Source organism: Microcebus murinus, chromosome 9 (genome assembly GCF_040939455.1).
Source record: "Microcebus murinus isolate Inina chromosome 9, M.murinus_Inina_mat1.0, whole genome shotgun sequence".
Lineage (NCBI taxonomy): Eukaryota > Metazoa > Chordata > Mammalia > Primates > Cheirogaleidae > Microcebus > Microcebus murinus.
This window is the reverse complement of record NC_134112.1, coordinates 17437596-17461661: the sequence shown is the minus strand read 5'-3', so window position 1 is coordinate 17461661 and position 24066 is coordinate 17437596. Positions and strand designations below refer to the sequence as shown.

The 24066-nt window shown below is 44.6% G+C and overlaps 1 protein-coding gene across 2 annotated transcripts in view; it reads left to right on the top strand.

Annotated features, from left to right (window-relative positions):
* Window positions 1–24066, top strand: part of EEPD1 (endonuclease/exonuclease/phosphatase family domain containing 1) — a 114205-nt gene that overhangs the window by 66455 nt on the left and 23684 nt on the right. For both annotated transcript variants that reach the window (XM_076006312.1, XM_012777567.2), the window contains exon 3: window positions 1508–1559. In XM_076006312.1, coding sequence (XP_075862427.1) covers window positions 1508–1559 — 52 coding nt within the window. The remainder of the gene's footprint in view (window positions 1–1507; window positions 1560–24066) is intronic.

Below are 24066 nucleotides of genomic sequence, written 5' to 3'. Positions count from 1 at the left end.
GGCAGGGACAGTGGCCAGTGACCATAAGCACATCAGCTGGGTAGGGAGGGAACATGATGACACCATTGACAGTGGACCCACTCCCTAAACAGTCTCACAGAACTCTCATGCTCCTGCGTGTGCTGAGTCCAGCCCAAGCCTCCCTGGCAGCCTGAACTGCCTCCTGCTCATTGTGTCCACAAACACTTCAAAGGCAACATGTCAAAAAAGGGAAAATACCTCCCCTGTCAACCTGCACGTACTTCCGAATACTCACATCTCAGTTGCTGGCTGCAGTCTAGACCCAGTCCCCTAGCCTGGAATCAGGTGGGTCATCTCTCCGCTTAGTGCCTTTGTAGATCCCCCTGCGGATCGCCTCTGTCCCCAGTCCCTCCCCGGCAAGGCTGACCTGGTCTCCCAGGAAGCCTTCTCTGGCCTCGGCTGAGCTGGGCTCCTTTCTGCCTCTCCCGGTGTCCACTGGGCACACGTACATCGTGCTCTGGACTGATGGGGGCCTCCAAGAGGCCGTGAGCACCTCTCAGTCAGGGAGCATGTCATAGTTGTCATGGTTCCTTGGCCACCTGCACACAGTAGGGCTCCGTCAGTGTTTGGCAAACAAACAAGCAGCAGAGCAGGGCTCCTTTGTAAGCAGCCCGTTAGTGATTTGCTCTTGATTGTCAGAGACACCAAGAGAGGGTGAATACTGTCCCTGGGTGACTGTTTTCTTCTTTATATTCCTCTGAATTTGTTTAAATTCCTTTCAGGAAGCAGCTACCAATTACTTTTAGAATTTTTTGTGGTGCAGTGTTCATAACATAAAATTTAGCATCCTAACCATTTTTAAGTGTACAGTTCAATGGCATTCAGTACCTTTGTGTTGTTGTGTTGTGTAACCATCACCAAACTGAAATCCCATCCCCTGCATACACTACCTCCCCATTCCGTCTTCCCCCAGGCCCTGGGAACCACCATTCTACTTTCTGTCTCTGTGAATTTGATGACTCTAAGTTATCTCATGTCAGTGGAATCATGCGGTATTTGTCTTTTTGTGACTGGCTTGTGTCATTTTGCATGTCTTCAAGGTTCATCTGTGCTATGGTGTAGCATGTATCAGAATGTCCTTCCTTTTTAAGGCTGAATGATACATTCTGTTGAATGTATATACCACATTTTGTATATGCATCCATCAGTCATTGGACATTTGGGTTGTTTCCACCTCTTGGCTGTTACAGATAATGCTGCTGTGAACTTGGTAAGCAAATATTTGTCCAAGTCCCTGATTTCAGCTCTTTGGGGAATATATCTAGAAGTGGAATTGCTGGATCATATGGTAAATTTACTTTTAGAATTTAGAAACATTTTTAATATTTTTTAAATGGTCATTTTGTCTCAAACAAAAGGTCACCTTAAGATGGGAGGCAACATAGAAATGCAGGCTGACACTTCAGACTTTTGTTCTTATGACTTGGTGACATGAAATGATCTGTTTTCAAGTGTGGTTTTGACTTTTTTTTTTTTTTTCTTACAGCATCAAGCTTCTAGCTGTGCAAGAACTACTTGACAGAGAGGCCTTGGAAAAGGTAAATATTTTGATCTTCCTGCCCCACATTCACGAGCTGAGAGCCAAGTGTCACCCACAGGAAAAATCCCACTCCCTGTTGCTGGAGACAGCGCTTAGTGCAGGGGCGGTCACTCACTCTGTGTTCTTGACAGTCAGTGGGCCATGCAGAAGTTTCGTCTAAACCCCCGTCTCACTCGCATCTGCTCACACCGCAGGCTCTCCCGCGCTTGGCCGCGCCAGGGCTGCCCGCGGAGAGCAGAGGCGCCCGTGCCCTGGGGAAGGCCTTCTGCGCCTCCAAACACCCAGCGCGGGAGCCTCCCGCGTGCCGCAGTCTGTGCCGGCCACTCCGCGCCATCTCTGCGTGGCGTGTGGCGTTATCTGGGTGTAGGGGTGATGGAATTGAGGCCCAGGGAGGCTAGGTAACGTGCCCTAGGCAGATGAGCTAAGTGTAATAGAAGAGTGATGATTTGGATCCCAATAATTCCATTTCCCAAGCCAGGGCTTTTCTATGTAACAGGCGGTGGGTTTGTGAATTTGCATCCCCAGCCCTAAAGGCTTGGGAAACTGCCCCCCCCAAACCCCCAGCCCTAAACCAAAGTTTCACTGTGCCTTGGAAGAGCCCCCCAGTGTGTCTTGGCTTTCGTTGTTCCAGTCAAGCCCGCACTTGGGGACCCTTTGCACACTGTGGGGTTAGGGTCTGAGTACGCAGTGGAGTGGGCCCCGCAAAGCAGGCCGGGCAGGCGCCGGGGAGGCCAGATGCCAAGTGCCACCCCAGGGCCTCCTGCCAGGCTGCTTCCCGGGTGGCTCAGGGCTCTTCCTGCTTTTGTAGCTGTGGGTGTTCATCAGAATCTGTGACGCTAACATAATGCGGTTGGAGACATAAGCACGCAAACGATATTATTTTATTTTTAGAACTTAAAATGTTTGGATTCGTAGTCATTCTGCTGGTTGGCACTGAAGCAAAGTGACTCTTTAAAATGAGCACCCAGCAGTGGTAGGAAGGAGGAAGGGGGCTGAGCTCTGGCTTTGTGTTTAACGTCCCCTCAGCCTCATTTCCATGCTGGGTAGACCAAGGACAGTGCCGCCGCCTGACCTCAGAGCGGCGACGTGAGACGAAGGGCTTTCTAAATGCCGAAGCACTCCACTCATATTAATTCTTAATTACCTGTATTAATTCTTAATATGCATCTAGCCATTAAAACATACTGGGTCCGGCTATAAAGAACATCAATGGGCCAAATGACAACCCTGATGTAGATAGTACATTAGATAAAGGTATTATATGAACATTAACTTTTCCTGAAGTTAATAATTAGCCTGTGATCATGTAAGAGAATGGCCTTGTTCTTAGTAATTAACACTGGAGTATTTAGGATTAAGGAAGCATGATGTTTATAACTTGTTCTCAAATGATTCAGGAAAAAAAAAATAGTGATATATGTATTTTGCACAGAGCCAAAGAAAGATCAGCATAATTGATCAAGTAAATAGGGTGAAATGCAAACAATTGATCCTTGTGTGTAAAGGGGTATTGAGAGGTCTTTGTTCTTGAAACTTTTTAAAAGTTACTCTCTCTCAAAAAAAACTCTCTTATTAATATTCATGACAGTTATTTGTTTCAGTCCTTAATTTTAAAAAAAAAAAAAAACCCACCAGACAAAGCTGGTAAACAGGGAGCTCCAATACTAAGGTGTATCAGTACAATAAGAACACAGGCCCCCCTGAAATATAAATTAGATCTTTTGAGCCGTATGACTGTCTGACTTAGAGAAGCTGCATAGCCAAGCTGATTTGGGGGTACTAGCTGCTTGCAGGGTCTAACAGACAAGTGGGGTCAGGGCAGCGGAGCCAGCTGTGCTGCCCTGAGGATTCAGTGCCGAGGCTGCCAGGGAGCAGGTCCTGAGCCTGCCTCCTCCTTCCTAACCGGGTTATCTTGGGTTACTTACCTCCCTGTGCCTCAGTTTCCCAATCTGTCAAATGGGATCATTATAATCCCCAATTCACAGAGGGTAAGATTACTAAGTAGGTATTCTGTGCAAAGGACTTCAACACTATGCCTGGTGCTCAGTGGTCCTCAGAAGTTAGCTGCTACTCATGTTCTTTTCTCCTCTTCTCCTTCCTCCTTCTTCCCTCATTCCTCTTCCTCCCCCTCCCACTCCCCCTACTGCTTCTTTTTCTCTTTCTTCTCCCTTCCTCCCTCTCCCCAAGTCTGATGACAGTTTTGTACCATTCCCCTATCTCAATATATGACCAGTAGAAAGCTTTGCACAGTGGTTTAAGTATGCACGGGGTCCAGCCATGTTCGCTCAGTTTCCTTCTTCTTCCTTCCGTTCAGTCATTCATTCAGGCTGCAGGCATTTGTTGAGTTTTCTGTGTGCCAGGCAAGTAGCAAACATTTCTAGAGAAGTTCAGAAGCGAACAGTTGTCATGAGCTCGGTAGCCAGTTGCATTTTGAGTGACACATGACACATTGCTTGGCATAGTGCTGTATCTTTTGGCATTGAGATTGGCCCAGTTGATATGTCGGAATAAGATAAGTTCTCTGAAGACCCTCATGACTTACAGATTCCCTTCCACCTGGACAAGCTAGAGAGCCACCAAGAAAAGTTCTTTGTCAAGGGTAGAGCTTTGCTACTCAAAGTGTGGTCCGCAGACCAGCAGCATCAGAAGCTCATTGGAAATGCGCATCTTCCTCCACCCTAGACCCCCTGAATCAGAGCTACATTCTAAAAAGAACCCAGGTGACTATTTGAACTGAAGTTCAAAAACACTGCCGTAGAGTCCATTTATTATCACCATCACTGTTATTTACCAGTCTATAATGGAAAGAACCTGTGACATGTCAAAATTTTGCTTTTATGGCCAATTAAGCTCTTTTTCTTTGTGGCATCAAGAGAGAAGTAGTAAACACCATCATTCTAATTCGTAAGAACTCAGTTTTTGTCTTTGGTTGGCCTGCTTTCTCCTTTCATTAAGAAAATAGTCTGACTTAATTTAATAGGTAGAGCCAGCAAGAAAGGCTTCAGTTACACATACATTCTGCAAACCTCAAACCTCTTTGTCTTGCAGCAGAGTTTTGTAATTACTGACCTCCCGAGACCCTGCTGTGATGGAACGGGTCACTCCCAGCCAAACAGTCCCAACAGTGGGGATCTGTACACGCCTCCCTTTTGTAATATAGGAGCTTCTCTGAAGGGGTCATTTCCCTCCCATGTACTGAAAGGTTAAATCTGAAAAGTAAAAGATTTAAATTATGTAACATATAAAAGGCTAAAAACAAGCAGCAGTGTTCTAGGGTCTCATAGAAAATAAGACTTCTAGTGCTTTTTCTTGCTAATATTAGACCTTTTTTTTAAAAAAAAATCATGATCTTAGTATTTTACCTTAAAATGACCAGCCATTTGCCTAAATGTTACTAGTTTTGGGTAGCAAGGCTTTCCATTTTTAGAAGTGCCAAGGTTTTCCTGTTTTCTGCAGAGCCCAGGGCCAGCTCCAGGGAGGCTCCGGTTCGGGCCGAGCTGAGTTCTCTCCCAGCCCTGTCGCTGTGGAGCTGTTGGAACCGGCAGGGGACCATCATGCCGGCCCAGGCCCCTTTCCTCATCTGTAACGCTGCTCTCTCTGGTTTCTTCCTCTTGGGCTTTGTTTTTCAGAGTTGATCCTTGATCGTGTTGTGTGGACAGGAATTTGCCTTTTGTATTGGTTTTCTGTAGTTTCTCCACTGCTTTATTTCAGTGGTGCTTACTGAGTGTGGGGGCTCTCCTGTTTTATCTGTCCTACTCATCAAGTCACCAATTCTGGGAAGAGGTGACTAATGAACACAGGCCCAATACCTACATGTAATAGATGCAAAGAGACTCTGTATGTAGATCAGTAGGTTCTAGTTTTTACCTTTTATTATCTGTCTTAATTTAGGTGCAGTCGATTGGGGAAGAGGTTAGGGACATTTGGGGGGCAGGGGGGCAGGTTCTCAACTTCTCTTCTCTACTAACACTACATAGAGCCAGTTCCCAGACTAGTGACAGTGATTTATCACTTATTTGAAAAATGTTGTAAACCGTGCAATTAGTAATCTAAGTTTCTCTACCCATTTCTCATTTAAAAAATTTGTTAGAACCATGAGTAGATGATACAACATGTATAAGTATCAGAGTATGTGACATTTCTCTGCAAAAGCGTTTTGGATTTAGATGCGATTTTTTTGTTTTGTATTAGATCCCAAGAGCAAGGACTTGCTCTAAGAAGGATGCACGTCACACAGCTCTCTGTTCTCTTTGCTCTGAGAGTGGAACACTTTTGTTTTTCTGAGCTTAAGTCATAGGGACTTGTTTCCCAGGCCTTCAAAACAGGCCCATCCAATGCCTTTAAACGTGGCATTGCATGAAGGGAAATAAAAATATTGGTACAGCTTGATTTAGAAAGACCATTTTTCAATGACCCTTTCAAACAGCTTCCTGCAAAGCTGCAAACAATAGTTTGGCCAGTCACTCCAGTTGAAGGTCACCCTCACCCAGGGAGGGCCAGAGGGTGGGCCACCGGCTGACCCAACCTGAGACCGACGCCTGCCTGGAAAGCAGCCCGGGTGAGCAGGCCGCCCGACTCAGGGCATCGCCCGCGCGGCCCCCAGCCCTGCCGGGCCAGGCCAGGCCTCAGCCGTCAATCACAAGTCGACTGAGTTCATGCTCTGAGGGCACAGACGGGGGTTGGAGCCAGCTCTGCTGTTTACTAGCTAGGGGACCTAGTGGGCAAGCTACTGACTAGCTCAGTTTGTTTTTAACATTCAGAGTCACAATAATACCTATCCCGTTAGGTTTTTGTTTTTTTTTTTCCAAGAATGAAGTGAGATAATGTATGAAACAAAGAGGTTGTGTATGTAGTCGGTACCAGAGTGACGGCAGCTGGTATTGTCCCTTCTACTGCTAATTAGCTGCTGCTGTGTCGTCTCGTCAGTACTGGTATCGCCTCCTCACTTCTCTCCTAAGAAGCCCAACTTCACATGGATCTGTTGCCATTAGAAGATGTTAAAGAAGAAGTCGCATCTCCCCTGCTCCATTTGCCAGATTGTGTAGGACAAGATGCCTGTCAGTCCTTCCTGCTGCAGCTGCTTAGTATTTGTGTTAAATTTAGGCTTTGGAGTGCAGCGCCTAGTCTCGTTTTCCTGCAGGTGGAGCAGATGATCCCGAAGACCTCTTTGTCCTTTACATTGTGTGATAAAGTATCTGCGTTTCCTCAGCAAGCCTGGGACTGGACTCATTGAACTTGATGAGTCAGGGCTCCTCCAGCTGACCCCTGGTGGTGGGCAGCCACCAGTAGAATTAGAGGTAATAGCTTCCTGGGACTTTTCAGAAGGAAATAGGAGGTAAACCATTTTCATGTAGATGTGTGTGAATAACCTAAAGATGCTAACTAAGTGTTTGTAATCGGTGATGGTGCTTTCTGAATACACACACACATGCGCATACATAAACCTAGCTCTGTTATGACATGCTTTTTAAGTATTTTTCCTGTAATTTGGACTTTCGATTCATTTAGTTTTTGCTACAGTTGAGCGCTTGCTGTGTGCCTAAATTATACTATATGCCGAGGGGGATAAAATTATAATGATGCTTTACTGTTGAATGGCATGTATAGATTCTCAGAATGTCAGAACTGAGGGAGACTTTTAAAACTAGCTAGGCTTAAATCCCATCTGCACCTGGGATTACAGGTGCAGTGGCTCATGCCTGTAATCCCAGTGCTTGGGAGGCTTGAGGCAGGAGGATCATTTGAGGCCAGGAGATCGAGACCAGCCTAGGCAACATAGTAAGACCCTTTCTGTGTGAAAAATAAAACAAGAAATTAGCCAGGCGCATGCCTGTAGCCCTAGCTACTTGGGAAGCTAAGACAGGAGGATGACCTGAACTCAGGAGTTCAAGGTTGCAGTGAGTGATGATGGTGACACTGCACGTCCCTTCAGGATGGCCGGCTGCCTCTCTTCCGTGATCTCACTTCATCTGGACAGCAGCAGCCTTCACAGGCACAGTGGGCAGTTCTGTCTCCACATTTCCCAGGGGTGGGGGAGGTCCAGGTGATGGAGAACCAAAACCCAGGTCTTCTAAGAGCGTGACTTGCAGCAAAACAGCTTTGGGCGGCTAGTGCTAGTCTCTTCCGGCAGGAGGGACAGAGAATGCGGGAGGGGCTGGAGAGGAGGTAGGTTCCAGGCTCCAGATGTAGACACTGTCAGGAAGCATCCAAAGGTGAAGGGACATGCAGTGGTCTGAGGGCTGCCTGGACACTGTCAACCAAGCGGGTGGTCCACGGGGTGGTCCGAGGGGTGGTCCGAGGGGTTGTTGTGGGAGCCAAGAGGAACAAGGATAGAGAACGGGGATTGGACACACCCTTCCTTTAGGCTCCATGTCAAAATTGATTGCTTCAAGAATCTTAACTTGTAAAAATATACTTAAAACTGCTCTTTTTTAAAAAAATGCGCATGCACACAATGTGTTCTTTTAAAATTATCAGAATGAGATTCTTTAGATCCTCTAGTTAATTTTTTCCCCACATTTAGTCCTTTATGTAGTTGGAGCTTAATTTGAAAACCATAGTGAGTGGTCAGCATTCACATATCTGTGTAGGTTTTTGTTCTTTACAGTGGGTTGAGTCAGATCAGTGTCTAATCATGATTAAATGCATTATTATCCCTTTCCTGGCTATGTCCCTGTCAACAGGAAGCTGTTTTTTCCTTGAAAGGGCCGGTGAGCAGAAATGGGGGAGAGGGGGTGCATACATCTGTGGAGCTCAAGGCTGGCTGTGTGGAGGCCGCCACAGCTGCCTGCCTGCTCCTCTTCCTGAGCTGAGTGCCTGGGGCCCACCAACTGGAGGGAGGAAGGTAGAAGAGCAGGATGAAGGGGTGCAGAGGATGGAGGTGCACAGAGCCAGAGGGCAGGGTGGTACCCAGAGATAGAGTGGCCCTCTGAGCTGCACAGACCCTGCACAGGGGGGTCCTTCCCTTAGAATCAGGGGAATCAGAACAACCTGTGGCCAGTCTATAGATCAAATCCGGCCCACAACTTATTTTGATGAATAAAGTTTTATTGAAACACAGATGTGGCCATTCATTTAACTGATATCTGTGGCTGCTTTCACACTATGTCAATAGGTTAAATTGTTGCAATAGAGATGGTATAGCCCGCAAAGCCCAACTATATATTATTTGGTCTTTTACAGAGAGAGTTTGCCAACTCCTGCCCTAGATCAGTGGTGCTTGGCTATTGCCCCTTTTAAGTATGAGAGGAAAGCTGTGTGCCCTCATCCCCCAAAAATGCACAGTGTGCCTATACGCACTGTTGGATTTCCACATTCAGGAGGTCACAGAGCTCTTGAAGCTTCTCCATGGAGCCCTCAGGTTCATACCTCTGGACCCTGGGAGAGGTAGGATTCATTTCCCCACCTGAGAAACCTGGAAATATCTTCCCCCATTGGCAGAATGGTGGCCTCATGAGGAAACGTTTCTAATCATGGGACAGATCAGCCCCTCCCAGTGAGGCACAGTGCCCGGGGGCTGCGGGAGGGCCGCATATGTGGTTAGATTCCAGTTGATTTTAGACAACACTGCGTCTCATTGGCACAGAAACAGCACCCTTCAGTTTTCTTTCTGTGGCTTATGGTTTGATCCCGCATTGGCTCTTCTAAGGGAATTACCTGATTTATGGAGCATCTGTGCTCCCGTTCTTAATCTTTCTTAGAACCATTTCCTTCCTGGGTAACTTCAGACGTATTTAGGTCTCCCTGAACCTGCAATATGCTGGCACTTGCCCTGCTTTCAACACTTTGCTACTCTCCTATTTCTCTTCCATCTTTTACTGGTAGTTTTCTTAACTGTAAATTCTCCTCCTACACAGCCAGCCTTCGTCCCTGCACCTCTCTCCTTAACTCTTAGGAGCCTGGCCCTGTCCCAGTTAATCTAACAAATCATAGCTTCCCTTCGCCCACGTCTGACCTTACCCAAAGCATTTTTGTTTTTTTTAAAAAAATGTCTGCTTTCTGTCATTAAAAACGATTGTGAAATAGTTTTATGTAGAATTAAAAATTGTATATGCAATTATCCATTTTTTGATAATCTCTGTATACTTATTTTAATAATGAAAGCATATCAATTTTAGGTTGAAAAGTATTTTTTAAAATTTTACAGCCACCTGGCTACAGCGATATGAACATAGGAGTGAGAAAAGGAAATGAACCATGCCTGGGGCGTGTCTTATCCAGGTCACCTGAGCCAGGCAGGGAGTCTGCAGCCGCTGCTGGCTAGGACTCACGATGGCTGGGTTTTGCTGGTGCTCCCTTGATGGTTTGATTAATTTTTCTTCATCCTCTAAAAGTTGGGTTACTTCTTCTTAGTCTCCTAGTCTATTCTGAATTTATAGAGGAAAATAACAGAAATCGTATATAACGTCCATGGGGATCAGAGACTCAGGCAGGGGCCAAGGCAGGGCCTACGCAGGGAGGAAGAAAGGTCCTTTCAGTGTAGGCAGTTGTTCAGGTTCGAGTCTGCACAGGGGAGCCAGGTGTACTTTGGCTGGGATAAGTCCCCACTCGCCATGTTTCACTAGGACTTCTATTACCATCAACTAGAGAGAGTTTTGCTGGACTGCCGCGGCGGCTCGTGAAAGAGGAGCTGGTTTTGTGAGCTTGTCTGGCCCGTGATTTAAGTGGAGTGTGCTCATGTCAGAACTTTTCCCGCAGTGGCACCTGTCCTGGAGATGCCCAGTTTCCTCTGGGAGGACCCCTGGAGTTTCCAGTTCTGGTAGTGGCAGAGTAGCTCGTATCAGAATCACCTTCCCTCAAATAACAATATAAACTCTGCATAAAATGCATGCAAGTATTTGAAGGCGCTGAAGTGTAGCCAAGCAGTAGAAATTGGAGTATCTTCAACCTTTGAAAGAAGGAACGAGCAATGGGTGCAATCCACATCCACATGGCTTCTCCCTGAAGTTGTCTGGGCAGCTAGAGCTCAGGCAAAACGTGGAGGTCTTTGGAGGGATAGTGTGAGTTTTCTCTCCCTTTTTTCTTGGTCAGTCTCCTTAAAAGTTTCTCAGTTTTTACTGAACTTTCCAAAAGAACTTCCAGTTTCATTGATTTTTCTCTCTTGTTTTTCTATCGTCTATTTCATTAATTTCTGCTGCAATCTTTATGTTTATTTCCTTCTCCTTGCTTTGGGTTTAGTTTGCTCTTTTTTCTGACGTACTTAAGGTGCAAGCTTAAGTTTTAGGTTTGAGATCTTTCTTCTTTACTGACATAAAGAAGATATACCTGTAAATATCCCCGTAAGAATGCGTTAGCTAAATCCCATAAATTTTAGTATGTTGCATCTTCATTTTCATTCATCTCAGAGTGTTTTTAGGTTTCCCTTATGATTTCATCTTTGGCCCATTGGTTATTTACAGATGTGTTGTTTAATTTCCACATATTTGTGAATTTCCAAAATTTCTCTTTTTATTGATTTCTAATTTCATTATATATTACTGTGGTCAGAAAGTACATTTTGTTTGACGTCAATCCTTGTAAATGTATTGAGGCTTGTTTTAGGAGCTAGCATATGGTCTAACCTGGAGAATGTTCTGTGTGCACTTCAGAAGAATGTATTCTGTTTTTGTTGGGTAGAATTTTCTGTGGATGTCTGTAGGTCTTGGTCTATGTTGTGTTCCAGTTATTTCTTTGTTGATCTTTTAATTGTTTTACCCGTATTAAAAGTGGGTATTGAACTACCCAATATTGTTGTTGAATTTTCTGTTTCTCCCTTAAATTCTGTCAGGTTTTGCTTCATTTATTTTGGGGCCCTGTTATTAGGTACATGCACACACACCCATACACAAATACATATATATGTAATGGCTGTGTCTTTTTGATTGACCTTTTTAATGTTATAAAATGTCTTTCTTCCTCTCTACTAATAGTTTTTGCTTTAAAGTCTCCTTTTCTGATATTAGTATAGTCACTCCAGCTTTCTTGTAGTTGCTGTTTGCAGGATAATACCTATTTGCATCTTTGAATCTTAAGTGTGTCTCTTGTACATAGTATATATAATAGTTGGATCCTGGGTTGTTTTTTTTTCTTTTCTCTCTTTTTTTTTTTTTTTAGACAGAGTTTCTTTTTGTTACCTGGCTGGAGTGCAGTGGCATCATAATAGCACACTGCAACTTCAAACTCCCAGGCTCAAGCAATCCTCCGGCCTCAGCCTCTCAAGTAGCTAGGACTACAGGCATGCACCATCATGCCCAGCTAATTTTTTCTATATTTTTGTAGAGAAAGGGTCTCACTCTTGCTCAGGCTGGTCTTGAACTCCTGACCTTAAGCAATCCTCTCACCTCAGCCTCCCAGAGTGCTAGGATTACAAGCATGAGCCACCACACCTGGCCAGGACCCTGTTTTTGTTTTTTTTTTTAATCTCGTTTCATAGTCTCTGCCTTTGTATTAGATTGTTTAGTCCATTCATATTTGATGTTAATACTGCTGTAAAGTTAAAAATCAGATTTTATATTTTGTTTTCTATGTCTTTTGTCATTTTTTGTTCCTCTGTTCTTTATTACTGCTTTCTTTTGCATTAAGTGAATATTTTCTAATGTGGCATTTTAATTTAACGATGTTTTTCACTATACTTTCTTGAGTTATTTTCTTAGTGGTTGCTCTAGTGTTTATCATATAAATCTTAACTTACCGGATTTATACTAACTTATTTCAAATTTTTACTCTATTTCAGAGTAATAATGACTCAATTTCCATAAGATATAGAAACATTACTACTATATAGCTGTATTTCGTCTTCCCTCTTTTTGTGCTGTTGTTACACATACTACATCTATATATGTTGCACACTGAAGTATGCATTGTTATAATTGTTTTTTTATGTATTTTAAAAATGAGAAAAGAAAGTAAAGCAGTATATATTTATGGAGTTAGCTATATTAGCTTTTTTTTCTTGCTATGCCTGGTTTTCATTTGTTCCTGTGTATTCGAGTTTCCATTTGGTATGTTTCCTTACTCCAATATATCTCTGCTCCTACCCCGCTCCTCTGTGCTGTTAATTTCAACCATATTCATTTCTGTAGGTTATAGGCCTGACAGTACAATTGTATACATATTGTTTTATACACTTACTTTTAAAATCAGTTAAGAGAATGAAGGAAAAGAAAATATGCATTTATAGTATCTTTTATAATTACTTTTAGTGGTGCTATTTTTTTTTTTTTTCCACAAGAGTTCAAATTGGTCTGGGGTCATTGCTTTCAGCCTAAAAAACTTTCTTTAGGATGTCTTCTTAGGCAGTCTATAAAAAGCAACAATTCTCTCAGTTTTTGTTTGTCTAGGAATGTATTCCATCCTCATTTTTGAAAAATAGTTTTCCTGAATATAAAATTGGTTGAGTTTTTTTCTTTCAGCACTTTGAATATGTCGTTTCCCTGCCTCTGGCCTACATTGTTTCTGGTGAAAATTCAGCACTTATCTTATTGGGAGCACCTGACTTCTGAAAGCTGGCTGTATTGCTGGGGCCTGGAGGCCACCGTATTTACTGAATGGGGTATTTCACTTACTGGGTTTCTGAAAAGTGACTTATACTTCTGTAGTGTCCCAAAGCTGATCTGGTTTTAGTGACAGTGTGCTTGAGGAGACTTGACTTCTATGGCATTATCCTGCATAAAGTCCAACTAAACGTTTCACATGGTTTTAGCAAAAAAGAAAATAAAAATGAGAAGGCATCATGACATTCTAGAAAGACCAAGGACTTTATAGTGAGAAAGACCTGACCCTATTATCTCAAATAATAGATGATGAAATCAATTTAGTGAATTTCACCCAGTGTTTGTTTCGGTATACAATCAGCCCTCCACATCCCTGGATGCAACCAACCACAGATTGAAAATATTTTTTAAAAAATTGTGTCTGTACTGAACATGTACAGGCCTATTTTTCTTGTCATTATTCCCTAAATAGTATAACAACTGTTTACATAGCATCAACGTTGTGTTAGGTATTATAAGCAATTGTGTATGGGAGGATATGCCTAGGTTATAGGCAAATACTATGCCATCTTATATCAGGGACTTGAGCATCCATGAATTTTGATATCTGAGGGAGGTCCTGGAACCAGTCACCCATACATACTGAGGAACAACTGTCTATGTGTATATATATGGGTTGTGTGTGTGGATGTATGCATGGATGAATGAGTGGGTGGGTAGATAGATAGATTGATGGCAGGCAGAAAAATAGAATATACCAGGTTGCCATATAAAAATTTATTTGTTGCTATGAGTCATGGTCAAAAATGTTTGAAAACTTCTGTCCTAGTCCATTTATTGGCTCGGAAGGGGGCCTGCTGTGGGATTTTTCCAGTATTGGAAGGGGCTCTGTTTGTCCTTGATTATATCCTAAGCATTTTTCTCTCCTGCCTCGTTAGACTCTTAGCTGTGTTTAATTTTTCAACAGGACAAAAATATGCCCAACTCATTGCTATCCCTTCAAAATTGTTGCATGTAGCCACTACTTCATACAAACTCTCACACAGCCAAGGTGACAGGAGTTATATGCAATTTCCTCTCTTTTTCATTCTACCCTCGAATGCCTCTCTTATCAGGAAATGCTAACAATGAGTTTGTTAGAAACTTTCAATTCACATTTTAAGCTATTCTGAGACTTTATATGAATGATTCATTCATTCGTTTCTGGAGAGCATGACTTTGTATTCAGCAAAGTTTGGGCGAGTCAGTAATTGTAAATGAAACAGAAGGGCAGGCAGGTGAAACTCTTTTTGCTAAATTGTTGAACACATTTATGCTGGATGTTCTCAGTAAGCAAAATTATCCTGATTGAGGTGGTTATTAAAGCTTGCTTTGCCAGAAAATAATGCAGCAGAGAGTTCTGTCAAATTGTTAACTATGCCTTTAGAATGAGTGATTCCTACAGCTGGTAAAATATTTTTTGATTAACCTTCAGGAGGCATTGAAATGATGAAGCTTAGGCTTCAACTAGATTTTTTGGGAATGCATCCAGCCTTGTTTCAGAGATTTTGCTTTATCTTTGTAGAAATTCAGAGGAGTGCACTGACTTCCCTTAGGAGCATTAGCCAAGACCACCTTCCAGATCCTGGACTTGGTGTCCCACCACACTCCACCCGTGCCACCGCCCTATCCCTTCCCATGCCCTAAGCCTGTCCCATATAACTCTTGTTCATGAAGTGCAGGATCATTTTAACATGCAGGATTAATTAGGTTGGAAGAAAATAGCCAAAGAAAACCAAGTAGCACCTCACATGTGAGTGACTCTAAAATTACCTGCCTTCATGTTGCATTTGTCAGTAGCTTCCTACACAAGAAGACAGTCCAGAGATCTATTTCAGGGGCTTGGTGGCACACTGTTGAGAGCATCTTCCCACGGAGATGGGAAGATGAGGATCTTCCCAATGTGTCTAGCTCTGGGGATCCTCAGGGATCAAATGTGCCCAGAATGAAAACAAGATGCCAATATTTACAGTCCCAAGGCTTGAACCTGGGAGAGAAGGTAACAAGTTCTAGGGTTTTTCCTGAATCCCAACATTAGCACCAGATCCTGGGGAAGGATTAGAGCCTTTCTCCCCAATCACAAATTGTGAAGCTGTGTCATAACTAAGCTTATCTATGCAGCAAGCTTGTTCTTCCCTCCCTCTCTCCACTTGCCTAAAACTGCTGGTGGGAGAATGAATCACTACATATTGATTGTTCACTTTGTTTCTCTTTACCCCCACACATTCTCGTTATGCACTTACTCTGTGTGGATGCATTTGTGAATAAGAGGGGAAGAAGTAACAAGTATCATTTATGCTTCCTTTCAGGATGTGTGGCAGGGACACATTTTGATGGTTTGAGTGCTTCATTTATTTGGCAGTAGCACTCAAGCAGCTTTTTATTTATGAAAAAGAATTAATATATAGTTTGTGAGAGAGAGAGAGAGAGAACATGAATAAAATTTACACCGATGAACTGGTATTTATACTACGGCTAGAAAAGTGAAATTTCTAGAATCTTTGAAAGCCAGGAGAAAAATTAAAACGTACAAGAGTTATAAATCGGCCTCTCTAATTCCATTTGTTTCAGTCCCTTGTTTGTGTTGTTACCAAAGTGGCACAAGTTTGAAACACAAGTGTGAGCCTCCTGCTCCCTCCTTAGGGTTGCTTTTGTGGGAGTGAGAGCAGTGCGGTGTGTGTGTGGGGGGGGTGGTGTCAGGACGGTAGACATGCACCTGGGTCCTGGCTCAGCCGCTTACCCTCTGGGTGACCTTGAACCCATTACTTAACCCCTTCAGCCCTGTGTTACTCATCTGTCCAGTGAGGATGGTGATGCCTCCTCCCTCACAGAGCCATGGTGCGGATCCCATCACCCCACGAGTGTAAAGAGCCTGCACGCGGCACGTGGTGAGCGTGCTAGTCGATTCGCGCTGCCGTGGCTGCGTGTCATTGACATGCAGCGTCTCCTCCAGGCCTGCCACACTCTCGTGGCATCCGTGGTATGGCCCCTCACTAGGCTGTCAGCTTGATTTCTGTAACCCTTCTCTTCTCCTCTCTGTCTGGTTTGGTTTTAGTCCACCCGCTCCTAGGGTGTTGGAAGGAGCCAGAAAATCCTGCGAAACTAACACCAGGCAGTTTGGCTATTTTTAAGCGCCTCTGGCCAAAAATTCAATGGGAAGAAAGCTCGACTAAAAAGTAGTTTGGGGGGGGGTTGGCTTCCCAGTTCTCCCACTAGCACAAAAAAATTGAGAACCAGTGAGCATCAGAACATTCTCCAAACTGGGAGTGCGCTTTCAGGAACCGCACCTGTAGTTCTGACTGCCGTGGAGTGTCTGGGAGTGAAAAACGGCAGGTCTCTCCATCCCTTGCTGCCCGAGCAGTAAAGAACAATCAAATCTATGCGGTCTGCAAATCTGTGTGAAATAAAAATAGGAAATACGCAGGCTTTAAAGACTAGGATTTGGCATGATGCAAATCAAAATAAAATGTCGTGAGTCACCTGTACTTTCACCCGCAGCTTTGAAGTCTTTATGACCGTGGCTGCTGAGGAAGGTGGGCTGCATAAACACCATTCAGAATAGCTGGAGGCCGGCGTTTTGTAAGAGAAATGGCAACAAGAGCAATTTCCCTGAGGGTCCATAAGTACTAATTCTGTTTAATGGGAAAGTTCCTAAGTCACTCTGGGTTCTTCATAGAAATATGCATGGGAAGTTCTGGGAGCCTGACAGTCTAGAGCCAGTCTAAGAGAGAACCAGTCTGCAGTGTTTACAGGCAGACTGAGAAAATGGGTCCCTAGGGCTTAAAAAATATGTGGGTGTTCACATAAGAGGGTAGGAGTGGGGGGCTAATGTAAACTGCCGGCTTTGTTCTAGTCCATTTGAATGTAAGTACCTGAATAAGTATTAACCCTCCCCTTTGTGTCAGCTTTCTCTGTTTTCCATCTTCCTTTCCCTGTCCCTACCCTTTTTGTTGCCATATGTGACTTCCGACACCTCAGGGGTAAAAATAAATGCTTACTAATCAGTTGTATGCTGGGGTGGTTTGTTTGGGGTTGGAGGCGGTCTCTCTCCCCTCTGTCTTACCCATTGTTTGAGCCTGTTCCTCTGAAAACATCAAAGAAGACAGTAGAAAGGGAAGAAGAGCTGAGGTTGGCTAAATCAACATGGCTTTTCTTAGGAAATAAGTTATCATCATCTTACAAGCTGGGGGCAGATGCTTTTTTTTTTTTTTTTACAAGTTAAATGTTGTAACATTCGTGGTTGACATTTCCTGGAGAATTTTGGGTTCAGCATTTCAGGAGGAAGTACCAGCTGAAACTCTAGGTTCTCTCTCTCTTTATTACTGACATGTGCCTTAGGTGATGTAAAACCTTAGCGTCCACGTTCACTGCCAGCCACGGCGTGGCCTTCCCAGTGTGTCTGCTCTGACGTTTGGGTTGTTTTGCTCTGCCTGCAACCTTCCTCGGCTCTCCTGAAATAGCCACAAAATCCTCAAACTCGTTGCTATTTTCAGCCCAGCTTCCACTTAGAATAATTAGTTTCAATCATTACTCACAAGTTTAGTGCCTAATTTGGAAAGAAGTACTTACTTTATTTGCCCTAAAACTGTCTCTTTTTTTGAGCTTCAAAGAGCTAGTATTCCAAGAATTACTGGGCTGGGTGCTTCTCTCTCCTGTATGCTCCGTAGCCAAGTGTGGAGAGAACTCTTATATCCTCCCTGTCTAGTGGTGGCCTGCCCAGTCCCCAGGGTGGGCACTGACCTCCCGTCCCCCCCGACCGAGGGTTCCACAAGGGACAGCCAATGTGACAGCTGTAGCTGAGAACAGCACCTGGTGCGTGCAGAAATTCTCAGTGTTTGCTAAATGAAATAGCAGCTCCTCTGCTTCACCTGCAACCTCTAACCCATCACCCACGTTACTTTTTTAAATTATTGAGGTATGATTCACATAACATAAAATTAGTCATTAACCATTTTAAAGTGAACAATTCAGTGGGCATTTAGTGCAATCACTATGTGTGGAACCATTACCTCCGTCTAGTTCCAAGACATTTCCATCACCTAAAGAGGAAACCTCATATCTGCTAAGCAGCCACTCCGCATCCCCCTTGCCCAAGCCCCTGGCAACTACCCATCTGTATCTGTCCAAAATGGGATTTTCCTGTTCCGGATGTTTTGTGCAAATGCAGTCTTACAATAGGTGGCCTTTTATGTTCTAGCTTCGGTCACTTAGTGTAATATTTTTAAGGTTCATCCATGCTGCACCATGTATCAGTACTTCATTTCTTTTTTAGGGATGAATAATATTTTATGGACATACTATATTTTGTTTATTTTTGTTTTTATAGGCATTTGGGTTGTTTCCATCTCCATCTTATTGGCTATTGAGAATAGTACTGCCATAAACATTCATGTACTATATTTGTTTGGATACCTTTCTTACTCCTTTTGGGCCAAATCACGTGAACTCCTAATTATCTCTCAAGTTTCCTTCTCTTCTCCCCCCAAGTCAAGCTACCCCCATCTCTTACTGCACTACCCACCTGGTATTTTTGTGACCAGCTGACCCTTGCCCAGCCTGTACTCAATACTGTAGCCCACAGCCTTTTCAATATGTGTGAGCAGGGGTGCTCACACCTTGCAGTGATTCTAGGATTGCTCATAGGATAAGGTACAAGCTTCTTTCAGGGATTGTGGGGACCTGCATGGCCAGGCCCCGTGCTGTAGCCACACTGGCCCCTCTGTCCTAGAAACTCTCCATGCTTTGCCCCACCACAGGCCCTTTGCACGTGTTATCTCGCTGCCTGAAATGCTCTCCCCTCCTTTTGGCCCAATTAACTCCTCTTATCCTTGCATTCTGAACTCAGGCACCACCTGTTGGGGGACGTTTTCCCCAGTGAGGTCAGACCCCCTCCCCCAACCCCACCACCATCCTGGATGCCCACAGGCCCCTGAACCACTCCTATGTGCCACAGGTCCCAGCTGTAGCTTTACACATGGGTGATTGTTTGATTAATAACTGTGTGCCTCCATCTCCACCCCCATGCCTTCATCCCAAGACTGTAAGCTTGGGTTGGGCAAAGGACCACATCTCTTTTGCTCACCATTATAGCTACAGAACTGCTATGGACTGAATGTCTGTGTCCCCCCAAACTTCATATACTGAAGTCCTAATCCCCAGTGTGATGGCACTTGGAGATGTTGGGTCTTTGAGCAGTAGTTAGGTCATGAGGCTGCAGCCTTCATCAATGAGATGAGTGCCCTTATAAGAAGAGACTTAAGAGAGGTGGCCCCACTCTCTCTGTGTGCCGTGTGAAGACACAGGAAGAAGGCAGCCATCTGCAGACCAGGAAGCTGACCCTTGCCAGGAAAAGAATCGGATTGAACCTTGATCTTGGACTTCTAGACTGCAGAACTGTGAGAATTAAATGTTTATTGTTTGAGCCACCCAGTCTCTGGTATTCGTTATAGCAGTCCAAACCAAGGCAAGAGCCTAGCCCAGGATGGCCACCTAGTTGGTGCTAGTTAATTTTTACTGAATGATTGGATGAATCCATTCTCCTCTTCATGAGCGAATATTAGCAACCACAGTTTCCTGTCTCTCTCCATATGTGCTGGGCTTTATTTTAGGGGGCACCACCTCCCAGCATGCAATGTCCTAGCTCCTGGCCCCACCACTACTCTTGCCTACTTCCTCAGCTGGTGAATTTTGGAAATTGTGTGGAATGTTGAAGGCAAGATCTGTCTCTCTGTGGTCTAGGACTGAGGGAGCTGCCCGAGTCTAATAAGCAGGAGAACACACAGGGACACTTGCTGGGTCCCAGGCCTATGCTACCTGTTTTAGAAATAGCAAACTCATGTAGCAGGAATGATTCTTTCCCCCTTGTTACAGATGGGGAAACTGAGGCACAGGCTAGGTGAGTCATTTGCCCAAAGTCAAAACTCTTGGTAAGTGGGAGATCCGAAGTTTGAATCCAGGCAGCCTTTCTCCTGAGTCTATGTTCCTAGCCTCCCTATTGAATAACGAATGGACCTCACTTAAGCATTCAGGATGTGGAGGGACTCTTCTCCATAGAAGACAAATCCATGTGACAACAGTGGTGTTTGCTGCTGGAGTCTCAGTGGGTTTCTTTAAAGCACCAGAGTGGACTGTAGACATTTCCACCGGTTCTGGCTTGGCAATTCCACAGTCCTTTTAAACACAGAGAGACCAAAGTACTCAGCTTGCTTGGGGTTCACACATACCTGAGGGTCCTAACAAATACAGTTTGACATCAGGACAAATTCTCTAAGGAGCCGTTTTATTATGAACAAAGCTAGAGGGGAAAAAAATTAAGGTGAGGATTGTTTATCTTCAGATAAAAGAAACTAAGCTATTTATGAAGACCCTTCCCTGTTCTGCCAGTCAGAGATTACAAAGAGTCAAGCCAGGCATGGGGGTATGTGGCTCCCAGCTACTTGGGAGGATTGCTTGAGCGCGGAGTTGGAGACCAGCCAGGGCAACGTAGTGAGACCTTGTCTCTTAAAAAAAAAAAGAGAGAAGAAAAAAGGAGTCATGTCCTTTCTGATCATACATTTTAGGGAGGTAGTGTCCTTGGCCATTCACTGTCTAAGTCTGTAGACCTAGACAGCGCACCACCTGTTTATCACAGGTATATATATTAAAACAAAACACAACAAACTCCTAATTTATTTAGAAACACAGACATTATAATTTGAAGCTATAACTTAGGATTTTTTTTTTAACATGTAGATGAAAATCATTTTGAGCCTCCGAGGCCATAATGGGTGAGATTTTATTGCTACCTTAGGTGATTTTAGGATGTTTATAGTAAAATAAAATGAATCTTAAAAAGGTAGACATTCCTTCTAACCTTCACCACCAAGGGGATGGCATGCTATACAGTGGCATGTTAGATGGCCCAAGAAGCGATTTTTGAAGAGTTTGTAATAATATGACACAGTATAAGTGGGAAAAGCAGAACACAAAACTGTGTGTGTGTGTCTGTACGAATAGACAGATAAACCATATTGATAAAATGCTTCGGAAACAGCCTAGAAGGAGTTCCACCAAAATGATTAGCTATGGTGGTCTTTGAACAATGTTATTAATATTAATTTTTTCTCTTCTTTATAAATTATTCTGAGCTTGTGTTTATTTATAGAAGGACATAAGCCTCAATTTAAAGAGAAAGAGAGAAAGCCCACAGAATTACTGTCAAAGTCTTAACTCCCATCTAGGATTGAGAGTCTCAGCATCCAAAGACCTTTGGAGAAGAAAAGAACTTTTGGAAACATCCCTAAAGGGCGAAGTCAGGATGCCCGTGGCACTGAGGATGATGGGACAGCGTGGAGTGGAGAGCCCTCCGGAGTGCTTTTGTGCCCCCTGCGTCTCCCTTCCTGGTCCTGATCTGACTTCAGTCTCCACCAACTCCCCAACTCCTTGCACTCACTTTTACGATTGCCCTTGCAAAAAAAGTTTTAATCGCTCTTGAAAGGTTTTTTTATTTTTTCATTTTGTTTTTGATGTCCTCTTCACTTTTTTTTTCTTTTTTTTTTTTTTTGAGACAGAGTCTCACTCTGTCGCCCGGGCTAGGGTGCCGTGACATCAGCCTAGCTCACAGCAACCTCAAACTCCTGGGCTCAAGCGATCCTCCTGCCTCAGCCTCCCTAGTAACTGGGACTACAGGCATGTGCCACCATGCCCAGCTAATTTTTTCTATATATTTTTAGCTGTCCAATTAATTTCTTTCTATTTTTAGTAGAGACGGGGGGTCTCACTCTTGCTCAGGCTGGTTTCGAACTCCTGACCTTGAGCGATCCTCCCTCCTGGGCCTCCCAGAGTGCTAGGATTACAGGTGTGAGCCACTGCACCCAGACCCCTTCACTTATTTTTAACTGTCTTATTCAGGAACCATGTGATTGGTGTCTTCTGGGCACACGTGGAGACTCAGAGAACCAGCAGTGTGATAGGAGTGCATGTGGGTGCCACTTTCCTCAGTTCTATAAAAGCAGCCAATAATTAGCTGGTTGTAGGGGCTGAGCAAATGTCTGTCTGTTTGCTTTTGTCTTCCTCTGCATGGTAAGAATGTTTAAACAAGGATGGATGGTCATCCCCAATTCCTTGCCGGAGAAGCCTGTGAGGAGCTGGAAGCCCATTGCTTCTCTCGACAAAGAAGGGCAGGGCCGGAGCTTTTGGAGCAGGGCTCCCCTGGAGGCTCTGAACGCCCAGCCGCACGACATGGGCACTGCCTGCCAGCTCCTGTCCCCTCCTGGGAGGAAGGTTGTCTGAGGGCTGACCTCCCTGTGAGCTGGTCCTTGAGGCCTGTGTGACCCGAGGCATCAGTGACGAAAGTGACCTCAGTAGGGTGGTGGCTGTGCAGGTTTTAGGTCAAGAGAACTCGGAAGCTGGAAGGTGTGTGCTGCATGTGCACGCGCCGTCTCATGGGTCAGTTGGTCTAGTTTGCGTTTTCTGAGTGCATTAGAGTTGGCCACACCTGGGTTTTCATCCTGCCTGGCCCACTTTCTGGCAGTGAGAAACACAACCATGTTACTTTTTTGAGCCCCAGTTTCCTGGAGTGTCAAATAGGATTATTATTACCTGCCTGGAGAGGTTGTCATTAGGACTGAATATGACCATTGTGGGAAGTGCCTGCCATGTACTTGGCACTTAGTTAAACATCAGTTCCCTTTCCCTTCCATTCCTCCTCCTGGCTCTGTGTTTTACAGGATCTAGAAGCAAACCTGTTTTAAGTTGTTGGCCACCTGTGTCGTATCACTGCTGGATTTACCCAAATTAGCCTTGTAGGATCACTCCCTGCTAGAAGGAAGCTCTTATTACAGGAAGTTGAGCAAGGGGTCTTTAGGGGGACTGGGGGTCAGATGAGGAAAGCCGGCGCCATTTTTAGAAGGGTGGACTCCTTGTTTGGGGGAACTAAGCCTTTGGAAAATTAACCCAACGTCCTGTTGGTGGCGTCAGCTTCTCCATGGAGTTCATGCAACAATTATCACAGAGAAGGAGGGAGAAAGGAGTTGGCATGTTCGTGAGAGTCTTATATTTCCCCTCCCGGTTGTACACTCACAGCTCCCATCTTTACCTGGTCTCCCTCCTCTCCTTCCAGAGTTCTAGAATTACACAGTTTTAGAACTGGAGGGACCCATGGGGTAGGGTCATCTTCTCCCATGCCTTCACTTTACACATGGGGAGACTGAGGCCCAAAGATGCTCAGTGACATGCATGAGGTCCCAAAGCTCCTCCCGGCTCCTCTCTGTCCAGCCCATGCAGGTGGCCCTCTGAGGAAACTCTCGGGGCGATGAGGAAATAGTCCGGTTCTGTCTCTTGGTGTCGGAAAGGGACAGTTGCTCACGGAGCCTCCGAGTGGCGGAGGGAACGCCCTCCCTGTTCTCCCTCCTCAGGCTCCTGGGCGTGAGGGAGATATGGACTCAGTGCTGTGGGAGGGTCCAAAGTGGCACATTGCCCTCTGCCCCACCTCAGGCCTGTCCCCCCGGGATGTGCACCTGCTTTGCATTGGCGCAAAGGCGGCCACACCTCGTCCCTGCTCTGCGGGAAGGGAATAAGCCCTTCTCTTTCAAGGGCATAAGCCGAGGAGCAATCTCCTCCTCTCCCATGAAGACTGAGGGAGAACGGAGGTTGAAATCCTCTTTGCTTTATGTCCGTACCACATGCTGTGTGCGAGCCCCTCTCTGCCCAGACGTGTCCCTGCGCCCGTACAGCCTCTAATAACCACACAGGCGCTGAGATTGCTCCCCTGTAGGCCATATGGCCTTTCAAAATATCAACGTCTTGATATTTTAAATATCCTAGAAAAACTTTGTAATAGGCTCATCTGTTATATTTAGAAGGCCAAACATGGTTAATATTTAGTTTACACTTACATGTAATTTTGGCTTTTGCGTTGCTCAGTTTTCTTGCAGAGTACGTTGACATTTTTTAATGACCCTAACCATTGCTTGGCTTCACCCTCCGTGTGACTATTTACAGATATCTGCAGGTGTC